The sequence below is a fragment of the Diceros bicornis genome, chromosome X, assembly GCF_020826845.1.
Source record: "Diceros bicornis minor isolate mBicDic1 chromosome X, mDicBic1.mat.cur, whole genome shotgun sequence".
Lineage (NCBI taxonomy): Eukaryota > Metazoa > Chordata > Mammalia > Perissodactyla > Rhinocerotidae > Diceros > Diceros bicornis.
In genome coordinates this window covers 47,413,813-47,435,401 of record NC_080781.1, presented here as the reverse complement: position 1 = coordinate 47,435,401, position 21,589 = coordinate 47,413,813, and the positions used below count along the sequence as shown (strand labels likewise).

At 44.8% G+C, this 21,589-nt stretch overlaps 1 protein-coding gene across 1 annotated transcript; it reads left to right on the top strand.

Moving 5' to 3' along the window:
* Positions 1-6,359: 6,359 nt before the first annotated feature.
* On the top strand, positions 6,360-7,791 carry LOC131400504 (melanoma-associated antigen H1). Its single transcript, XM_058535223.1, has one exon. It carries the CDS (start codon positions 6,594-6,596, stop codon positions 7,251-7,253), a length of 660 nt encoding a protein of 219 aa, XP_058391206.1. The 5' UTR covers positions 6,360-6,593; the 3' UTR covers positions 7,254-7,791.
* Positions 7,792-21,589: the final 13,798 nt, after the last annotated feature.

Genomic DNA, 21,589 nt, shown 5'->3' with positions numbered 1-21,589 from the left:
GGAACTTTAACATGCTTGCATACTTATTTTATTTTCGTGAGGCAGATATCCCACCTCCCCTTCAGAGTCATTCCTACCTGTAAACAGAAAGGACGGACTAGGATTCCCAATGGAAAAAGGTTTGGGCATGTCCAGGAGTAGCCAAGGAGGGACCCTAAAGCCTACCAGTGGTATGCACCTAGGGTCCACAAGAGCACAGGGGCTGATTTCATGGATGTAATATTTGGCACCTTTTGTTCATATTACCTCTGATGTCGCTGGAGGCGAGTGAGCACCCTGAAGACCCCTGGGAACCTCAGGGTGAAGTTTAGGAAGTGCCATCACTCCTGTGATGGTGCAGAGTCGGCTAATGGGCTCACTTTGGGGTTTGGGGCGGATTTATGATTCTGAGAAGAGTCTGTGGGAAACCCAGTATGGGATTACCCTTGCTTAAAGCGAGAATATCCTTCAAGACACAAATGCCATGGACAATATCCAGTCTTCCCACAATTCTGAGGGCAGGCTGCACCCTGCTTTATTCTGTGACTAGTGCGCTGGGAGAGGCTGAGCATTAGCAGGGCTTCTGCAGGCATCTGAAGTCCAATGATCCTGCAGAGAGTGGACCAAACAAAGGGCCCCTCCAGAAGGCCAAGGCATCCAAGAGAAAAGCAAGGTGGCCAACCTGCCCCTCCTCCTGTATCCCTAATCTCATCACCTACCCAAGCCAGAACCTTGGGAGGCCCACTTAACCTGTTTTTTCTCCTCACTGCCCAGATCCAAGCATTCCCCAAGGCTTGTTGATTCTGTCTTCTAATTAGCTCTGATATTCATTCCCTTCTCTCCATCGTCACTGCCATCACTCTATTTCAGGCCACCACTATCATCAGCCTAGATGAGGGCAACAGCCTCTAATCAGGTCTTCCACCCAACCCTCTCCCCTCCCCCACAGTCCATTCTCCACACTGCAGCCAAAGAGGCTTTGCTAAACCACTAATATGACCTTATCAGTCTCTGCTGGAAACCATTCAGTGGCATCGAATTCAGTGGCTTTGGGATGATGTTCAACCAGCCTCACATATAATAGAATCATTTAATCAGGCAAGCCTTTGCTTCCTGTTTAAGATGCAGGAAAAAGTCATAAATCACCTTAATTTCAACTGAAATTGAAATTTAAGTTGATAATTGATGATATAAAAATTTTAAATCATCCATCAAACACCCTGAACACAAACTTGGCTCTCATACTCAACTGGTTATATTGCTCATCAAAAAAAAAATCCTAGTAAACTAACGATTCACCTTTCATTGCAGCATTGTTTGTAGAAGGGGAAATAATTTGGGAATACAGTGTACCCGGCCAACAGATGGATGCCTGAAGAGATTATGGCAAAACCACTGCAAGGAACATCATTCAACCATTATAATGAAAGAATTAGAGGCATGAGTTGAGGAAATTTTATTGTTGATTAGGAAAAACAATGATGTGGAGATTGTCTATAGAATGATTCAATTTTTATAAATGAAACAAAGCGGAAATCCATGTGTTCTATCTAAATACATCCGTGCAGACATACTCAGTAACTCTAATCCTAGATGGTGATCCTAGAGATCCATGCACATGTTCTCAGGGGACAGGTACAAAAATACTAATAAGAGCATTATTTGCTCTGGAAAAATGGAGACTGCAGAAGTCCAGATCATCAGGAGAAAGATAAATTGCAAATACTGAAAGAAATAGTATACGCAAATTAAAATGAATTAGAACTACATTTGTCAACTTGGATAAACATCAAAAATTTCTATATAATGTGTATGGACACAGAAATAGGTAGCGAATATATACAACTCTTCATGGATATGATACTTGCTGAATTCATGATAGCAGACCCCACTGAGGAAGGAGAGAGTGGAGTGAGTCTGGGAAGAGGTAAACAGAGGTTTTTACCATATCTGTAATGTAAAGGATAGGCTGAGTTAGGGCCTAATTTTTAAATTTGAGACAGTGGGGTGTTGGTTACGCAGCTGTTTGCAATATTAATCTTTATTCTTGTCCCTATGTTTGAGATTAATGAGCAGTAAAAATACTTCATCCTAAAACCCAGCAAACAAATCTCAAAAGTAGTCACATGACTTTTGTTTCATTGCGGTAAGAGTGCACATGCTATAGACTTCCTTGCAAGACGCTAATTCTTGGAAATTGTAAAATAAGTCCATATCTGCCCTGTGAAATGACTCAGAGGAATCATCAGTAGGCTAGAAACAGTGAATGATGAGTCCCTGAATGAGGGACAGCAGATGGGGTCAGTCTCATTTGTTCAAGTAAGCCGTGGCCCAGAATTTGTGCAAAGGTTGTTGCAAATGCAGGGACTGGCCCAAGAGTGCTCTATGCTCTGGGGAGGTGCTTGCTGGAATCAGAACAGGGCCCACAGGCAACCGAAAGGTGATTAGTTAGTGTACCGCAACATGAGGAGTGTGGACTGACCCCTGCATTTTCCTCCCTATCCCACCCCCGGCACTTACCACCAGGTGGTGGCTATGGCAATACCTGCCCAAGTGAGAGTAATGCCTATGGAAACGGGCATACAGCCATGACAGTGCCTGGGATAGGTGGGTTAGTAGACAACCCCAGGGAAGAACAGGGTACATCAAACCCGCAAGAATTGCTGCCAAGGTATCCAGCCCAGTCTCATATTCCATCCCAGCCCTCCCAGAGCTTTCACTGAAAATATGGCAATAATATAAATTCACCTCAACAGTAATCATGGCTCTTATTCCTTAGGCACTCCCCATGAATGAGACACACATATGCCTTGTGTATTAGTTTCCTTTTGCTGATGTAACAAATTACCACAAATTTAGTGCCTTAAGGTAACCAAATTTATTATTTTACAGTTCTGGAGGTCAGAAGTCTAAAATGTGTCTGCAGGTTTGCGTCCCTTCTGGAGGCTCTAGGGGAGAAACTTTTTCTTTGTCTTTTCCAGCTTCTAGTGGCCCCCTACATTCCTTGGCCCTTCCTGCATCTACAAAGCCAGCAGTGTGGTATCTTCTTTCCTCTTTGATCTCTGCTTCTGTCCTTAGATTTTTCACTGACTCTAACTCTACTGCTTCCCTCCTATAAAAATTCTTGTGTTTACCTTGGGCCTGCCCAGATAATCCAGGATAATCTCCGCATCTAAAGATCCCTAACTTAATCACATCTGCCAAGTTCCCTTTTGCCATCTAAGGTAACATATCCACAGGCGATAGGGATCTGGGGATAGGGATGTGGACATCTTCGGGGTCTGGGGGAAATTTTTCAGCCTACCTCATCTTGCATGAGGTATTTCCCTTTAATCTTCACACCACCACTGACATACCCGTTCACAGATGAAGAAACTGGGGCTTAGAAAGGTTAAGTGACATGCTGGACTTGGCACAGCTTGGAAGGGGCAGAGCGAACCATGGAAAACCTGGTAAGGTGAGTAAGGATCCCTGACTTGCTCTTCCCCACATCTGTCCCTTTTCTCATCTCTTTCCCTTCTGCTCCTATCCCAAGGGAGCAAGCACACTCCCTTCCATGTTAAGCCTCCTTGCATCACCAAACGTGCACTGAACTGGAGCAGCTGTGAGGTATGTGATGGCAGAAGCCAGGGCTTAGAAATCTGAAGATGCGAGCCTAACTGTTGACATTCCCCAGCAGTGCTATGATCTTGGGCAAAATTGTTAATCTCTCTCTAGCTTCACTGGTAACCAAAGGTTGTTGTAGAGATTCCAGTCTGGAGGTAGTTTAGGCACATAGCCTACCACAACAATGTTGGTTTCCCTCCTCTCTTTTTTCTCCTAGGGCCCTCACAAGTCAGTTGCCCTTCCTTTGTCATGTACTATTTACTCCAAATAGACCTAGGGTCCGCAATGTTCCAAGGCATGGTTTGATGATTTTCTCCTGTTAACCCCACATTAAATACAATGTGTTTATTGACTAATGACCTCTGTGGCCTGTCTTACATAAATGTGATCTCTGTTAAGCTTTTGGGAACACTGAGAGTAGCTCACAACCTAAACCCTGTTCCTGATTACTCCTCCTTTGAGGAAACTGGTCGGAAGCCACAGCCCTAGGTTGTACACTGCTAAAGGATAAGCTCTGATCTACTCGGGGTGCTATGCAGAGCTGCCTTGGCCTTGTTGTGAAGCGGAGCAAAGGTTCGCTCAGATGAAGGCAGTGTCAGGGAAATGGCACGCCCTCCTCAATCAGCTGGTTGGTGGACAGAAGGCAATGCAGCAACAAGCATGCACTGCCCCAAGTTGGTTTATGGCTAGGCTTCCCCAACAGGAGGCCTTGGTAGGCTCTGGGTATAAAGAAAATTTCAGTTAGAAAGTGACCGTTGGGAAGAGAATTAGTTTGCTGGGCTACATTCCCATAAAATCCCATCAGAATGGAGAAGATTCACAAACAGCAAACACAAAACAAACATCAAACGGCAAAGCAACTGAACTCAGAAGAACCTGCTGTAACCCAGGGTCGCTGGTATGTGCTGTTAGATTTCCAGAGAGCCTCACAACAAGTTGGCAGACAAGGCTGGAGAGATTAGCCTGTTCTGTTCGTCCTGGACAAATCACAGGACACAGATGTTAGGTAAACTCATCAAGGTCAAAGTGTTTGTAAGTGACACGGGCTGGGCCGGAACTCATGTTCCCAGGTCTGAGTTCAATGCTTGTTTCTCTACACCAGGCATCCTCTGTCTACCCATGTACAGAGGACGGGCCTTGTTGGGTGCAATTCAGCTGGCAATTCTGCTTTCCAAATGGGACACATTGCCCCACCCTAGAACTTATTCACCAGGCATAGCCACATCCTATTTCACAAACTCTACCAAGGGCTGGGAGGCATCAAGGGGCTGGACAGGGACCCTTTCCTCAGTGGGATTACAATCTGAGGTCTTGTCAAGTAAGCATTTAATCTCTTCCAGCCAAACAGGTATGAAGTATTCACTTGCTTTTAAAAAGTTCTGGTGAAAACGCGCAAAATCTTTTCCATCATATATTCCTTCAACGTGCATTTATCAAATGCCACTCTCACACACTGCTTGAAACGCCTTGAGAGGCAAAAGCTGTGCTTCCTCTGTGATAAGCGCTTTTCATTTATTATCTGATTTAATTCTCACAACCCTATGAGGCCAGTACTTTAATTAACACCACTTTATAGATGAGGAAACGCAGGCTCAGAGAGGTGAAGTGACTCGTGCAAAATAGTGTCTTTGGAATGACATAAGAAAGATGCAGAGTGCTTGCTATAGAGACTCTTCCCTCAAGGGAGCAAAAATTGACTCATTACCCTTTTGGGAAGATCGAGACAAGCTTCGGGGAGGAAAGGGTGTGTGAGCAGGCAGGTGGAAATTAGTTGGAGATGAGAGGAAAGGCAATTCAGGCAGAGGAAACGGTGAGCAAAGACCCAGAGTGGATAAAGTTCAGAGTATGCTCCGAATTACATTCGGATCACCACATGTAGGAAAGAAGCAAAATAAATTAGGTATTCAGGTAGACTGGAGCCTAGAAACCTGGGAGCCAACCTGCACTCCACCACCCTCTCCCCATTCCCCACTTCCACTCAATCAGTTTCTAAAGCCTGTCAATGATCACCCTTAAAACGCCTTTCTGCCTCTCCATCCCCATGGCAACCACCTTAAGGCTCACTTTCATTCCCTCTTGCTTCTTATTCTAATTGCTTCCTAAGCGACCTGCTAGACAGTAGTCTGCTCCTCTGTGAGGCTGCATAAATACAAGTGTGATGCAGTCAGTGCCCTGCTTAATAATCTCGTGATTATATAACGTTTTAAAGGCCCTGCAACCTCTTGCACACTGTTCGCTTTTGCAGTCCCATCTCCTCTCATCACCCAGCACTTCAGCCATAGCCATCTTATCTGGGTCCCAGATAGGCCCACGAATTAATTGGTATACACATAAACTCCTTCTGAAAACAGGGCGAGTGATGAATGCGCTGTGTAGGCCAAGACAGGAATGGAGAGCTGGGGCTAGCTGATTCCTTCCAAGAATACACTCCCTCCCCCCAACCACACACACACACACACACACACACACACACACACACACACACACACCCAGCCCGCCTTCGGTGGGAATTGATTAGAGACACACTGCTTCCCAAAGCCCTTGGGCCTATCTTGTACTAGACTGAAAAATACAGGAACCCTGTGGTATTCATTTCTCCTCTGCATACCCCTGTCCTGGCCAACCCCTAGCCGTCATTTCTGCCCTAGTCCCACCCCTGCCGTGGCCTGCCCCTTTTCCTATCTGACAGTGGAAGTCTGGGTGAAGGAACCGCCCACTTCCTCTTTGGAGTTAGGCCAGTGCGTGGCAGCAGAGGCGGAGTCAATTCTGCCCAGCATTCTCCTGCGCTTGCAGTTGGGGTGGATGCAGGGGGCTGTTGCTCACGCAAGCAGGCTGGCATCCGAGTGAGCTTTGTCGCTGACAACGTGTGGCTTCTTGCTACAAAGACTCTATTGACACTGGTGGCTTCAGCGGCGGCCCCTTTTTAAGGCAAAGATAGTTGCTTTTTGCAGAGGTTACAGGCATCCTTCCTTAGAACTGCTGTAGGCTCGGTGCCCCTAACAGGAGATATGCCGCGGGGACGCAAGAGTCGGCGCCGCCGTAACGCAAGGGCCGCAGAAGAGAACCGCAACAGTCGTAAGATCCGGGCCTCAGAAGCCTCCGAGACCCCAATGGCGGCCTCTGTTGTCCCAAGCACCCCGGAGGACAGCCTGAGCGGCCCGGAGGCAGCCCGGAACACTCCGGAAGAGGCCTCCACTACCCCTGCGGAAGCCTCGAGCACCGCTCAAGCGCAAAAGCCTTCGGTAGCCCGGAGCAATTTTCAAGGCGCCAGGAAAAGTCTCCTGATGTCCATATTAGCACTCATCTTCTTCATGGGCAACAGCGCCAAGGAGGCCCTGGTCTGGAAAGTGCTAGGGAAGTTGGGGATGCAGCCTGGCCGGCAGCACAGCATCTTTGGAGATCCAAAGAAGGTCGTCACAGAAGAGTTTGTGCGCAGAGGGTACTTGATTTATAAGCCTGTGCCCTGTAGCCGCCCCGTGGAGTATGAGTTCTTCTGGGGACCTCGAGCACACGTGGAATCTAGCAAGCTGAAAGTCATGCATTTTGTGGCAAGGGTGCGTAACCGATGCTCCAAGGACTGGCCATGTAATTATGATTGGGATTCGGATGATGATGCAGAAGTTGAGGCTATCCTCAATTCAGGTGCTAGGGGTTACTCCGCCCCTTAGGGAAACATGGGGCAGACCCTTGAGAGGGGTTGGAAAGAGCATCAAAGGTACCCCAAAGAGTAGATTACCTGGGTCCTGAATTGAATATGATGGGGAAGGGGGGCACTGTATTTAGTATTTGTGATCAGTGCTAATTGTTTAAACTACGAAAGAGAGGGTTTGCTTTGGATATTGTAAAATTTTATTCATTTTAATACAGTGTTGATTTAGGTCACGATATATTTAAAAACATGATTGAATAAAACCTGTTTCTTTTTTTCTGCCATTGAGATTTAGTATAACAGTTTTGCTAACATTTTAAAATGAGGTCTTTCCACCATATTCTGCGGTCAGGTACATATTTTATATCATTGAAATAGGCTGTTCTTTGAAAGTTTGAAATAACCAGCAAAATGTGAGAGAAGGATGGGAGAATTCTTTTATGTGTGACCTTCCTGAAAACCTTTGTGTCTGCTGTTGTGTAAAGAAGACTGACAACTACCATGATTTTGCTTAGCTACCGCAAAACATAGAAAAAATAAAAGTGTCATGACAAGGACACCTTGTTCATTTATTGACCACCGGTTATGTGTGAGGCACAAGTCTAGGTTTGGAGGATACTCCTTAGCACACAACCCTCAGTTCTAAAGAATGTTCTAGATTACGTAGGAGAGACAAATATGTAAACTGGCAGTTTAAGTGCTGTAATAGGGAGTGAGCATGGGGCGCTAAGAAAAGGTACAAAAGCTTATGTGACCTGTCTTGGGGGTGGGACAGGAAAGAGGACATCATAGGGTGCTATGAAAACCCAAGAGATGCTTAGATAAGCTTGGGGGACTTGAAAGGGGCATCAGAGCGTACTATGGAAATGTTTTATATTAGGTACTTTTTGGATACTTAACCCAGCTTGGGGGAGGGGGCATTGGCAAAGGGAAGGGAACATCATAGGGTGCTGTGAAAATAGAAAATACATGTAAATCAGCTTGAGGTGAGGGCAGAGGAGAGAGGAATGGTTGCAGGAAAAAGGACATTGTGGCGGTACTACAGAAATTAAAAAGATGGGACTGTCAGAAAATTCTTGGTGAGATGACAATTTGGCATCTGAAAATAATATTGGAGATGGGGAAGGGAGTAAATGTGGAGGCACTAAAGGCAGCATGGACATTAGAGAAAAAACAGAATCTTCACTGAACTATTAAGGTTCTGTCTAGGGGAAAGTAGAGAAAAAGAAATGAGTTGGGGAAGAGGTGAGCAGGGGCTAGAGACTCAAAGGGTGGGAGTTATGGCTGATTTTAATGAGAATGAAGATGATTACATTATTAATATAATGATAAATCCTGGAATAAGTTTTAAAAAAGGCTCCAAAAAGCAGAGCCTCTTGGAAGAGCCAGAGAGAAGATTCGACCTGTGGCATCTCTGAAAGGTAACCTGGCATTCTCTCAGGAACTACAGTTTATTAGGGTGCACAAATTGTTTCAAAAGTGTGTGTTTGTGTGTGTGCGTGCGTGTGTGTTTGCAGAAGGGGGCTCATAGAAGTCGGTCAGCTAGTAAGTGGGAGAGCCTGCAGAGCAAAGATTTATTGAGCATCTCCTGGTACGAACATGTACCAGGGGCTTGCCACATATTATCTCTGCCACGTCGGTAAGATTACCCCCCATTTTACAGGAAGCGCCAGCTGGCTCAGGGGAAGAAACAGTGCCCTTCCAAAACCCGTCTGAATCCGTGTTTTCTTTGGCTCTGGTGGGGAATAATCATCCAATTGTCTAAAATGGTTATTTGCAAGTGTGGGCCAAGAAGCTTAATTCAGTCAGAGAGCCAGTAGTACCTAATGTAAAGGGAGAAAGAGTGGGAGTATACTGCAAGCTGCACTATAAAAGAGATGACTGCTGGAATCCTGAAGGCCTCAGGCAGGAGGCTCCACAGGGATGCACAAAGGATTGGGTGACCTGCCTTAGCCCAGCAAGGAAGCAATCAATGGCCCAAGCTTATTCCCCCCTTGGCCTGGAGGTTTAGTGTGTCTCCCACCCCACCCCGCCCCCCCAACACACTACATTGGTACTGCAAAGAGTTAATCTTCATTTGATTAGGTAAATGCTGAACAAGGGCGGGATTTCCGGTGGCTGTGAAATGAATGACAGGGCTGAAGGAGAGGCAGGGAAAGGGGCTTCTGGAAGGTGGTGAGAAAAAGAGAATATTCATTGTTTCATTTACATAAATTCTTTGAGCTTTGAGCAGTATCCAGATGGGACACAAGCTGGGAGCCTCTTGCTGTGTAAGTCCGAAACCTAAGCTGGCCCCACCCCAGCAGAGTTTCCACAAAGTGAGTGGAAAAGCTGCAGTTTTAGTTGCCGGGATACCTCTAAAGTGGATTGAGTTTCTGGGTCCTAGAACACTCCATTTGTTTAGGGAGCTCAGGGACAGAGAGCCCAAAAGTCCCTAATGCATAGCAAGAGCAGCAGCTGCCATTTCCTGAGTGCCTAAATTGTGCCAGGCACTTTGATTGCTGTTTTCATACATTGTTTCTAACTTTTGCAACAGTCCAGCACGGTCGGCACCACGAGGCCAAGTTTACAGAAGAGGAAACTCAGAGTCAGATATCAGAAGCAAGTTGCTAGGATCACCTGGTTGATCAGTGAGAGCCTTGCCCATGAACTCAGGGCTGGGCAAGTCTAAAGCCCACACTCTTATACTAAAACAACAGGCTGCATCACCGGGACACCTGGGGCTCCACCCAGCCTTGAGGAAGTCTTCTGTCTTCAAACGCCACTAAAACCCAGGGTAAAAGTGAGAAGGAGCGTGCTGGGGTGAGGTGAGGAGGCGTGGGAAAATAAAGTCAATAAGCCGTTTGGGGATTAGCTGTGGACATCCCTTTAGTCTGACTTGTTGTGGCCCTAATCGCCAGGCATCCTTGAGGGATTGCTATGTGTAGAGTGAGTATTTCCTTCCAAGACAAGTGTGTCTTCCCCATCACAACACATTGCTCAGAAACTTCGCCACCCTGAACACTCCATCAATCCTCAAATCCTAGGTCCTGGCTATCACACAGTAGACCAACTCAACAGCAACCTTTCTGGGCCTGCAATATTGTTCGCTGATGCTGTTTCCAATCCAGAAGGTACAATGGGCTGGCAGAACTCTTACCCTGGGCAGAGTAGAGTTCCTGGGGTAAGACACAGGCAGCAAGCAGTGGGTATCTGCCCATGCTAAGAAACAGGCTGAAGGACGTCCTCCTTGGGCCCAGTGTTGTGGCCGCGGCCTCAGCAGTCGCGTGCAGAGCAGACCGTGGTCATGGTGAAAGGCAGATATGGATTCTGTCTGGGCTCACATTCACCCCCGTGAAGTGGGTAGTGTTCAGGAGCCCTCTGTCTCCTTCCTTTGGCAGAAGCGTAGAATTCTAGCTTTCTGAAGGAAATGATTTTGTAGTAGTGGTGGTAGTGAAGAAGGGTGATTGGTACGAAGATGTACTGAGACCTGTATACAGGTTACTCTGGGGCTTGTGAGCCGTGAAACAGTTAAACATCAAAGAGCTAATGGAATTTCTTTGAAAATTTGTGTGAGGACACTTGCACAAAGGAAAGTCTCAGCTCAGCCAAAGCTATATAGAAGAATAACTCTGGAGCGATCCAGGGCTTGGAGAACAGGTTTGGGGAGAAAAAGTGGACTCTAGGCTTGTACTGCTCATCACCCAACAGGCATAAAGCTGACACAGGGTGATTTGGAAGGGAAGGTAGAGCCCATAACCAGCTGGTGAAAATCAGGCCCAGTTCTTGACTGGCCAATTTCTGCCTCAGTTCCTGTGACAAATGATACCCTTATAAATGTTATCTCAAAATGTGCAACACACGAGAAGTGCCTGAAATCCCTCCGGTAACTCTGACCAAGGAGACTCTTGATTCATTCTGTAAAGTCTCAAAAATAACTGGGCCTACATTATTTTGGATGTTGTGATTATCTAACAATTCATCCATTCACGCATTCAACACGTATTTGCAAAGGTCCATTTGTGCCAGTCATGGTTCCAGTCACCCGGGATACGTATATGAACAAATCACAAGCTCTCTTGTGTGAAAGCAGAAAATAAAAGGTAAACCTTTTAAATAACAGGTTATACAGTACCTTAGAAGGTAATAAGTACTCTGGTTTGGAGGCCGTGGGAGGGAGGTGGCAGTGGTAAGCTCACACAGAACAGTGTAAGGCGGATCAGAAATGCCAGGAAAGAAAGGCAGCGTTAAATTCAATACTAAAAAGTGGGCAGGGTAGTCCTCGTTGGAGGGGTGACATTTGAGCAAAGAAATGAAGAAGGCGAGGGAGTTTGCCTTGCTGATATAAAAAGGCAGTGTTGTTCAGACAGAAGGACCAATTACTGCAAAGGCTCCAAGGCCTAGGAGTGTCTAGCACATTTGAGGAAGGGCGGAGAGGCCAGTGTGGCTGCCATGGAGTGAACAAAAAGGACAAGAGTTGGAGATAAGGTCAGAGAGATTCAGAATCCCACATTAGGTAGGGCCTAGTAGGCCTTTTGAAGGAGCTTGGCTCTTGTTTGTAGTGAAATGTGATATGTCAGGGGCAGGAGGAGGAAGGCAGTGAGAGATTGAGCAGAAGAGTAGCACGATCTGACTTACCTTTTGAAAGGATCACTTTTTTTTTCCTTCATTTTTTGTTTATTGTGGTAACATTGGTTTATAACATTGTATAAATTTCAGGTGTACATCATTATACTTCTACTTCTGCATGGATTGCATCATGTTCTCATGTTCACCACCCAGATACTAATTACAATCCATCACCACACACATGTGCCTAATTATCCCTTTCGCCCTCCTCCTTCCCCCCTTCCCCTCTGGTAACCACCAATCCAATCTCTGTCTCGATGTGTTTGTTTGTTGTTGTTATTATCTACTACTTAATGAGTGAGATCATATGGTATTTGACCTTCTTCCTCTGACTTATTTCACTTTGCATACTACCCTCAATGTCCATCCACAGTTGTCACAAATGGCTGGATTTCATCGTTTCTTATGGCTGAATAGTATTCCAGTGTGTGTACATACGCCATCTTCTTTATCCATTCGTCCCTTGATGGGCACTGAGGTTGCTTCCAAGTCTTGGCTATGGTGAACAATGTTGCAATGAACACAGAGGTGCATGTACCTTTACACGTTGGTGTTTTCACGTTCTTTGGATAAATACCCAGCAGTGGAACAGCTGCATCCTATGGTAGTTCTAGCCTTAATTTTTTTTTTTGTGAGGAAGATCAGCCGTGAGCTAACATCCATGCCAATCCTCTTCTTTTTGCTGGGGAAGACTGGCCCTGAGCTAACATCCATGCCCATCTTGCTCCACTTTATGTGGGACGCCACCACAGCGTGGCCTGACAAGCGGTGCATCGCTGCGTGCCTGGGATCCGAACCTGGGCTGCTAGCAGTGGAGCACGCGCACTTAACCGCGACACCATGGGGCTGGCCCCTATCCTTAATTTTTTGAAGAATCTCCATACTGTTTTCCATAGGGGCTGTACCAGTTTGCACTCCCACCAGCAGTGTATGAGAGTTCCCTTCTCTCCACATCCTCTCCAACACTTGTTGTTTCCTGTCTTGTTAATTATAGCCATTCTGACGGGCATGAGGTGATATCTCATTGTAGTTTTGATTTGCATTTCCCTGATAGGTAATGATCTTGAACATCTTTTCATGTGCCTGTTGGCCACCTGTATATCTTCTTTGGAGAAATGTCTGTCCAGGTCTTTTGCCCAATTCTTAATTGGGTTGTTAGTTTTTTTGTTGTTGAGATGCATCAGTTCTTTATATATTTTGGAGATTAAGCCCTTATCAGATGTATGGTTTGCAAATATCTTCTCCCAATTGTTAGGTTGTCTTTTCGTTCTGTTGGTGGTTTCCTTTGCTGTGCAGAAGCTTTTTAGTTTGATGTAGTCCCATTTGTTTATTTTTTCTATTGTTGCTCTTGCCCGGTCAGACATGGTGCTTGAAAATATGTTGCTAAGTCCGATGTCCAAGAGCGTACTTAGTATGTTTTCATCTAGAAGTTTCATAGTTTCAGGTCTTACATTCAAGTCTTTAATCCATTTTGAGTTAATTTTTGTGTATGGTGTAAAGTAATGGTCTACTTTCATTTTTTTGCACGTGGCTGTCCAGTTTTCCCAGCACCATTTGTTGAAGAGACTTTCTTTTCTCCATTGTACGTTCTTGGCTCCTTTGTCGAAGATTAGAGGTCCATAGACGTGTGGGTTTACTTCTGGGCTTTCGATTGTATTCCATTGATCTGTGTGTCTGTTTTGGGGCCAGTACCATGCTGTTTTGGTTACTATATCTTTGTAGTATGTTTTGACATCAGGGAGTGTGATACTGCCAGCTTTGTTCTTTTTTCTCAGGATTCCTTTAGCTATTCAGGGACTTTTGTCGTCCCATATAAATTTTAGGACTCTTTGTTCTATTTCTGTGAAAAATGTTGTTGGAACTTTGATAGGGATTGCATTGAATCTATAGATTGCTTTAGGAAGTATGGACATCTTAACTATGTTAATTCTTCCAATCCAAGAGCACAGAATATCTTTCCATTTCTTTGTGTCTTCTTCAATTTTTTTCAGCAATGTTTTATAGTTTTCTGTGTACAGCTCTTTCACCTCTTTGGTTAAGTTTATTCCTAGGTATTTTATTCTTTTTGTTGCAGTTGTAAATGGGATTGTATTCTTAATTTCTCTTTCTGCTACCTCGTTGTTAGTGCATAGAAATGCAACTGATTTTTCTATGTTGATTTTGTATCCTGCAACTTTACCATATTCGTTTATTACTTCTAAAAGTTTTTTGGTGGATTCTTTAGGGTTTTCTATATATAAAATCATGTCATCTGCAAATAGTGACAGTTTCACTACTTCCTTTCCAATTTGGATCCCTTTTATTTCTTTTTCTTACCTGATTGCTCTGGCCAGGACTTCCAGTACTATGTTAAATAGGAGTGGTGAAAGTGGGCATCCTTGTCTGGTTCCTGTTCTTGGAGGGATAGCTTTCAGTTTTTCACCATTGAGGATGATATTGGCTGTGGGTTTGTCATATATGGTCTTTATTATGTTGAGGTACTTTCCTTCTATACCCATTTTATTCAGAGTTTCTATCATATGTGGATGCTGTATCTTGTCAAATGCTTTCTCTGCATCTATTGAGATGATCATGTGATTTTTATTCTTCATTTTATTAATGTGGTGTACCATGTTGATTGATTTGCGAATGTTGAACCATCCCTGCATACTTGGAATAAATCCCACTTGATCGTGGTGCATAATCTTTTTAATGTATTGTTGTATGCGATTTGCTAATATTTTGTTGAGGATTTTTGCATCAATGTTCATCAGTGATATTGGCGTGTAATTTTCTTTCTGTTGTCCTTGTCTGGTTTTGGTATCAGGGTAATGTCAGCTTCGTAGAATGAGTTAGGGAGCTTCCCCCCCTCCTCAATTTTTTCAAAGAGTTTGAGAAGGATAGGTATTAAGTCTTCTTTGAATGTTTGACAGAATTCACCAGGGAAGCCGTCTGGTCCTGGACTTTTATTTTTGGGGAGGTTTTTGATTACTGTTTCGATCTCCTTACTGGTGATTAGTCTATTCCAATTCTCTATGTCTCTGTGATTCTAGGAATTTATCCATTTCTTCCAGATTGTTGAATTTGTTGGCATATAGCTTTTCATAGTATTCTCTTATAATCTTTTGTATTTCTGAGGTGTCCGTTGTAATTTCTCCTCTTTCATTTCTGATTTTACTTATTTGAGCCGTCTCTCTTTTGGTCTTGGTGAGTCTAGCTAAAGGTTTGTCAATTTTGTTTATCTTTTCAAAGAACCAGCTCTTGGTTTTATTAATTTTTTCTATTGTTTTTTAGTCTCTATTTCATTTATTTCTGCTCTGGTTTTTATTATTTCCCTTCTTCTACTGATTTTGGGCTTTGTTTGTTCTTCTTTTTCCAGTTCCTTTAGGTGCATTGTTAGATTGTTTATTTGAGATTTTTCTTGTTTGTTGAGATAGGCCTGTATTTCTATAAACTTCCCTCTTAGAACCGCTTTTGCTGTATCCCGTAAATTCTGGCATGTCGTATTTTCATTTTCATTTGTCTCCAGGTATTTTTTGATTTTCCCTTTGATTTCTTCGTTGAACCAATCATTGTTCAGTAGCATTTTTTTTACTCTCCATATATGTGTGGCTCTTCTGAATTTCTTCCTATGGTTGATTAATAGTTTCATACCGTTGTGGTCAGAAAAGATGCTTGGTGTTATTTCAATCTTAAATTTATGCAGACTTGTTTTGTGGCCTAACATGTCATCAATCATGGAGAATGTTCCATGTGCATTTGAAAAGAACGTGTATTCTTTGGATGGAATGTTCTGTATGTATCTACTAGGTCCCTCTGTTCTAGAGTGCCATTTAAGGCAATGTTTCCTTATTGATCTTCTGTTTGGATGATCTATCCGTTGGTGTAAGTGGAGTGTTAAAGTCCCCTACTATTATTGTGTTACTGTCTATTTCTCTTTTTATGTCTGTTAATAATTGCTTTATATATTTAGGTGCTCCTACATTGGGTGCATAGATATTTACAAGTGTTATATCTTCTTGTTGGATTGTTCCCTTGATCATTATGTAATGCCCTTCTTTGTCTCTTTTTACAGTTTTTGTTTTAAAGTCTATTTTGTCTGATATGAGTATTGCTACCCCAGCTTTCTTCTCATTGCCATTTGCGTGGAGTATCTTTTTCCATCTCCTCACTTTCAGTTTGAGAGTGTCTTTAGGTCTGAAGTGTGTCTCTTGTATGCAGCATATATATGGGTCTTGTTGTTTTATCCAATCAGCCACCCTATGCCTTTTAATTGGAGCATTTAGTCCATTGACATTTAAAGTAGCTATTGGTAAGTATGTACTTACTGCCATTTTTTCACTTTTGTTTTTCTCAGTGTTTTAGTAGTCCTTCTCTGTTCCTTTCTTCTTCTCTTGCTCTCTTCCCTTGTGGTTTGATGGCTTTCTCTAGTATTATGTTTGAGTTCCTTTCTCTTAGTTTTTCGTGTATTTACTATAGGTTTCTGGTTTGTGATTACCATGGGGTCTATATACAGAATTGATGGTCTCTTTAGTTTGACCTCTGTCTGAAAGCTCTCCTCTTTAACTCCCGTCCTCCCACATTTTATGTTTTTGATATCTTATCTAACCTCTTTTTTGTGCCTTGGCATCCATTACCCTCCTATCATGGAAATAGATAATTTTTCCTATTTGTGGTCTTCTCGTTTCCCCTTAAATCATTCCCTTTAACATTTCTTGTAGCACTGGTTTCTTGGTGACAAACTCCTTTAATTTTTGCTTGTCTGGGAAACTTTTTGTCTCTCCTTCTATTTTGAATGGTAACCTTGCAGGGTAGAGTATTCTTGGCTGTAAGTTTTTTCCTTTTAGCACTTTAAATATATCGTGCCACTCTCTTCTAGCCTGTAAGGTTTCTGCTGAGAAGTCAGCTGATAGCCTTATGGGGTTTCCTTTGTATGTAACGTGTCTTTCTCTTGGAGCCTTTAGGATTCTCTCTTTATCTTTAATTCTGGACATTTTAATTATGATGTGTCTTGGTGTGGGCCTCTTTGGGTTTATCTTCTTTGGTGCTCTCTGTGTTTCCTGTACCTGAATGTCTGTTTCCTTCCTTAGGTTAGGGAAGTTTTCATCTATTATTTCTTCAAATATATTCTCTGCCCCTTTGTCTCGCTCTTCTCCTTCAGGGACACCTATAACACGGAAGTTAGTGCGCTTGATGTTGTCCCAGAGGTCCCTTAGACTGTCCTCACTCTTTTTAATTCTTTTTTCTTTTACCTGTTCAGCTTGGGTGATTTCTTTTAGTCTTTCATCCAGCTCACAGATCCGTTCTTTTGTATCCTCTACTCTGCTTTTGAGTCCCTCTAGTGAATTTTTCATTTCCAGTATTTTATGCATCATTTCTGCTTGGTTCTTTTTTATATCTTCCATTTCTTTGTTGACATTCTCACTGAGTTCATCCATTCTTCTCCCCAGATCAGTGAGCATCCTTAACACTCTTTGTTTGAACTCTCTGTCGGGTAGGTTGCTCATTTCTGTTTCACTTAGTTCCTTTTCTGGGGTTTTGTCCTGTTTCCTTACTTGGAATGTATGCCTTTGCCTCCTCATTTTGCCTCTTTCCCTGTGCTTGTGTCTATGTATTAGGTAGGTCAGCTACATCTCCTGCTCTTGGATAGGTGACCTTATATAGGTGACCTTATATAAGTGATGCCTTAGGAGGCCCACAGTGTGCTTCCCTCAGTTCTCAATGTTCCATGAGTGACTCCTATGTGGGCCACGTGTGTCCTACTGTTGTGGCATGCTTGCTCTCCCTGTAGGTGCCCAGGGAGGCTGAGCTATGCTCCTGGCCAGTTGTTGTAATGCTCAGCTGCTTGTAGTTGTTGTGGGCCCTTCAGTCTCTTTATTGGGTGTGGGGAGCCCCAGCACAGTTGGCTGCAAGTTCTAATAGCACATTTGTGTTGCAGTATTTCTTTTAAGTGAGTAGGCCCCCAGCGTGGCAGGTTGTCAGGCTCAGGGGCTTACAATTGTTATAAGCCTCCAGCCTTTAGGTCTCTTGTCAGCTCTCTGAGGATTGCAGCTGTGTGGGGCTGGCCTCAGGCATGGGAGCACCCAATTGTTTCGGGCTTTGGAAGGTGGGGCAAACCCCCTATGTGGGTCTTTGAGAAGCACAAGTCTTCTGCAGCTGACAAGCCCCACCGCCCACAGGTCCACACACACAGTCTACACAGTCCTGCCCCGTGTGTGCGCCCTGACCTCCTGAAGTGGACCCAGTCTCTTCTCGGTGGGAGCCCCACACACTCCACCACCACCCCACACTCTCCACCCACTCCTTGTGCACGCCCTGCCCCACTGAAGTGGGCCCAGTCGCCAGGCTGCAGAGAATCCAGTCACCAATCTATGCAGGCCCACAGGTTGCCTGAGGTCTTGTTGTTGGGTGGAGCCAGTCCCTATGGTGGGCTGCCTGCCCTGGCTGAGCTGGATTAAATCAGTGCTCTAGTGGGTGGGGCAGACCCTGGGCTAGCAGGCCCCAGGGAGAACTCCAATGGCGTCTGCCAGCGTCTGTGTCAGCACACCCACACCAGACCACAACAATGGCCACCGCCAATGTCCCAGTCCCTGGAGAGGTCTCACCTCTCACTGAGATGTGCTCAGAGCCTATCAGGTGAATCTCTTTTCACCAAAGCACTGTGCACCTTTCTTTCTGGTGATTTTAGGTTGCTTTCTGAAATGGGTGAATTTGTGCATGGGCCCTTTAAGAACCGGTTTTAATTTCTTTGTGAACCAGCTTTTTTTGGGGGTACTCTCCAATGTTTTAGTAGCAGGCAAAGTCAGATACTATGCCACTCGTCTCGATTGTGCTGGGTCCACAAAATGCCTACAGTGGGGGCGCTCCCCGGCTCAGAGCCCTGCTCCTCCAGGGAGGGCTGCATATGAAAGGATCACTTTGACTACTTACTATGTTGAGAACAGAGTGAAAACAGGCAAGGATGGGAGCAGGGAGACCAGGTGGGAAGCTATAAGTCGGGCTAGAGATGACGGTGGTTTGGATGATCTGGTAACAGTAGATATGGTGAGAATTGCTCAGTTTCTGGATACATTTTGAGGTTGACCTAACGGAATTCCTGATGGTTTGGATGTGGAGTGTCAGAGAGGGGTCAAGGCTGACTCCAGAGTTTTTTGCTAGAGCAACTAGTAGAATGGAATGGCTGTCAACTGATATGGGGAATGCTGTAGTTGGAACAGGTTTTATAGGTTGGGGAGGGGATCAGGAATTCAGTTCTGGACACGTTGAATTAAGATGTCTCTTCGACACTCGTGTGTGTTGAGTAGGCAGTTGTTCAGAATCCAGTAGTGTAGAAGTCAGGAATTTGACTGAAAGCTTGCACCTAGGATGTGTAGACGGTGTTTAAAAGCCACAAGACTACACAAGATCAGTTAGAGAGTGAGTGTACATAGAGAAGAGAAGAAGATCATGGACAGAGACCTGTGGCATAAAGGAATCAGGGAGAAGAGGAGATGCCAGCTGAGGAGACTGAGAAGTTGTCACCAGTGCTATAGACCGAGAGTGTAGTGTCCCAGGAGCCATGTGAAGCAAAGTGTATCAAGGGAGAGCCAGTGGTCACCTATGCTCAAAGTGCTGATGCCAGGTGAAATAAGAGGAGGAGTGAGACTTGACCGTTGGATTTAGCAATGCAGAGGTCCCTGGTGACCTTGATGAGAGCAGTTTCATTGGAGGATTGGGTGATAGAGCCTGCTTTGGACAGGTTTGAGAGAGAATGGGAGGTGAGGAGTCAGTGAGTATAGACAAGTCTTAAAAGGAGTTTTGCTGCAAAAGGGAGCAAAGAAATCGGGCAGCATCCGGTGGAGGAAGAGGGAGTCAAGAGAAGATTTACTTCAGATGGAAGAAATAACATTGTGCTGAAAGGAAGTACTCGGTGGAGAGGAGCAAAATCAACGGCACAGGGGAGGCAGAGAGATTTGTTGGAGCAGTAACTTTGAGTGGGCAGGAGGGCACTTGGACCTTGCATAAAGAGGAGGGCTAGAGCATGCACAAGGAGTTGCAAACCATGTAGTTGCTGGATTTGGTAGAGGTCAGCTAGGTTTTCTGGCCCCCCTGAACTCCTCTAGTTGAGGTAAGGCACCTGCCTATTTGTTGAGCCTCCATGTCTGTTGAGTGTCTGTTATGTGCCGGGCACACTTCAGGCACCTTAGTAACATTTAATACTCCAAAAGACTCAATCATGTAGGTTATATTGTGATCCCCATTTTACAAGTTAGACATGTGCTGCACAAGGTGGTCAGATGGACTGGCCAAGGACGCTTAGCAAACAATTGGAGGAGTACAGTTTTGAGCCGAAACAGTCTGACCCTCAAGGCAGTCTTATAACCATAGGCTCAGACCTGCTGGCAAGTCAGAGTGTAGAATTACTCTTGCTGCCCCTCATGCTGGTACCAAGCCTCCCCACTGAACCACAGCTGCTTCGAAGGACTACATGATAGTCACAATCTGTATGCTCGAACACCTGCCTCAGTTTCCTGTATGACACTGCTACTTCAGTGCTGGAGCTGTATTCTGAGTCTGAGGCTGAGTGGCAGAGCCCCTGTGATCTTGACTTGCTTAAAACAGAACCCTCCTCTGAAGGCTGGTGCAGCTTCCAGTGGAACAGTCATCCCAGAACCACAGAACTATCCTCTCCTTGACTTTTAGAACATCCTTAATACATGAAGGCCTGACTAAGCCAGGATGGTAACTCCCTGGGAACATTAACAACTCTGATCAAACTAAAAGGCCACCATGCCATTTGGAACACTATTATTTACACTGTTGGTCACACACACACACACACACACACACACACAAACATGCGCGCGCGCGCCCTGTCTGTTTGTTCTCCTTAGGGTTTCCTCCAGTTGGCTTCGTTCTGTCGTCTTCCCACTCCCTACCAAACTCGTCTGGCAAAAATTCCCATCTGACCTGACCCCAAGGAATGAGCTTCACAGTGAAGTGGAGCCTCATCTGCAGGGTAAGCCTGAGGCCAGATAAGGCTTTCACAGGATTGGGTCTCAGGTCACAGGGTCCAGGCCTATGCCAGGAAAAGAATAATCATGTGGCTGATCTGAGCCAGTGAGAATGAGTTCAGGCTCCATGAGAAGAAAGGAACAGAAGAAGAAGAGTGGGCACGGGGCCATCGGAGACCCAGATTTGGAAGGCAGCTTATTTTATAGATGAGCTTCTCCAGGGCACACACCCACCTTCTACCCACTCCAATAACCCTGACTCAGAAACGGTGATCAAGGCCTTTAGGTGCCCACTCCTCTGCAAATGGACATTTAGTATCACTTTACTCTGTTTTCCCTTCAAACGGTGCTTTAGTTAACATGCTTGAAACTGTGTCCCTCTTTTCAGAGATAAACTCCTCCAAGATGTCCCCCAGTCCTGCTCCAGTCCCTGCAATAAAGGCTGTTATTGAGCTGGCCCAGAGGCATCATTGGCCCATATGGTGCTGTGAGGTGGAGAGCAGCCACCAGGATTGTGTGTAATCGGCACTTCTGAAGTCCCAATAAGAGAAACAAGCGCTGGGCACCAATGGAGTAGCAGTTGAGGTAAACTATGCAAGTTGAGTGGAAACATGCTGGTCCCAAACCCAAAGTGTCTACGTGATAGCTTGGGGACCTAGCAGAAGTTATCTACCTTGTGTCAGCCTCTGTGTACACCACCAAAAACATGAGTAATGCGTCCTGCTTCATAGACGTGTTGTGGAAAATAAATCAGCTGATCTTCACAAATCCCCTA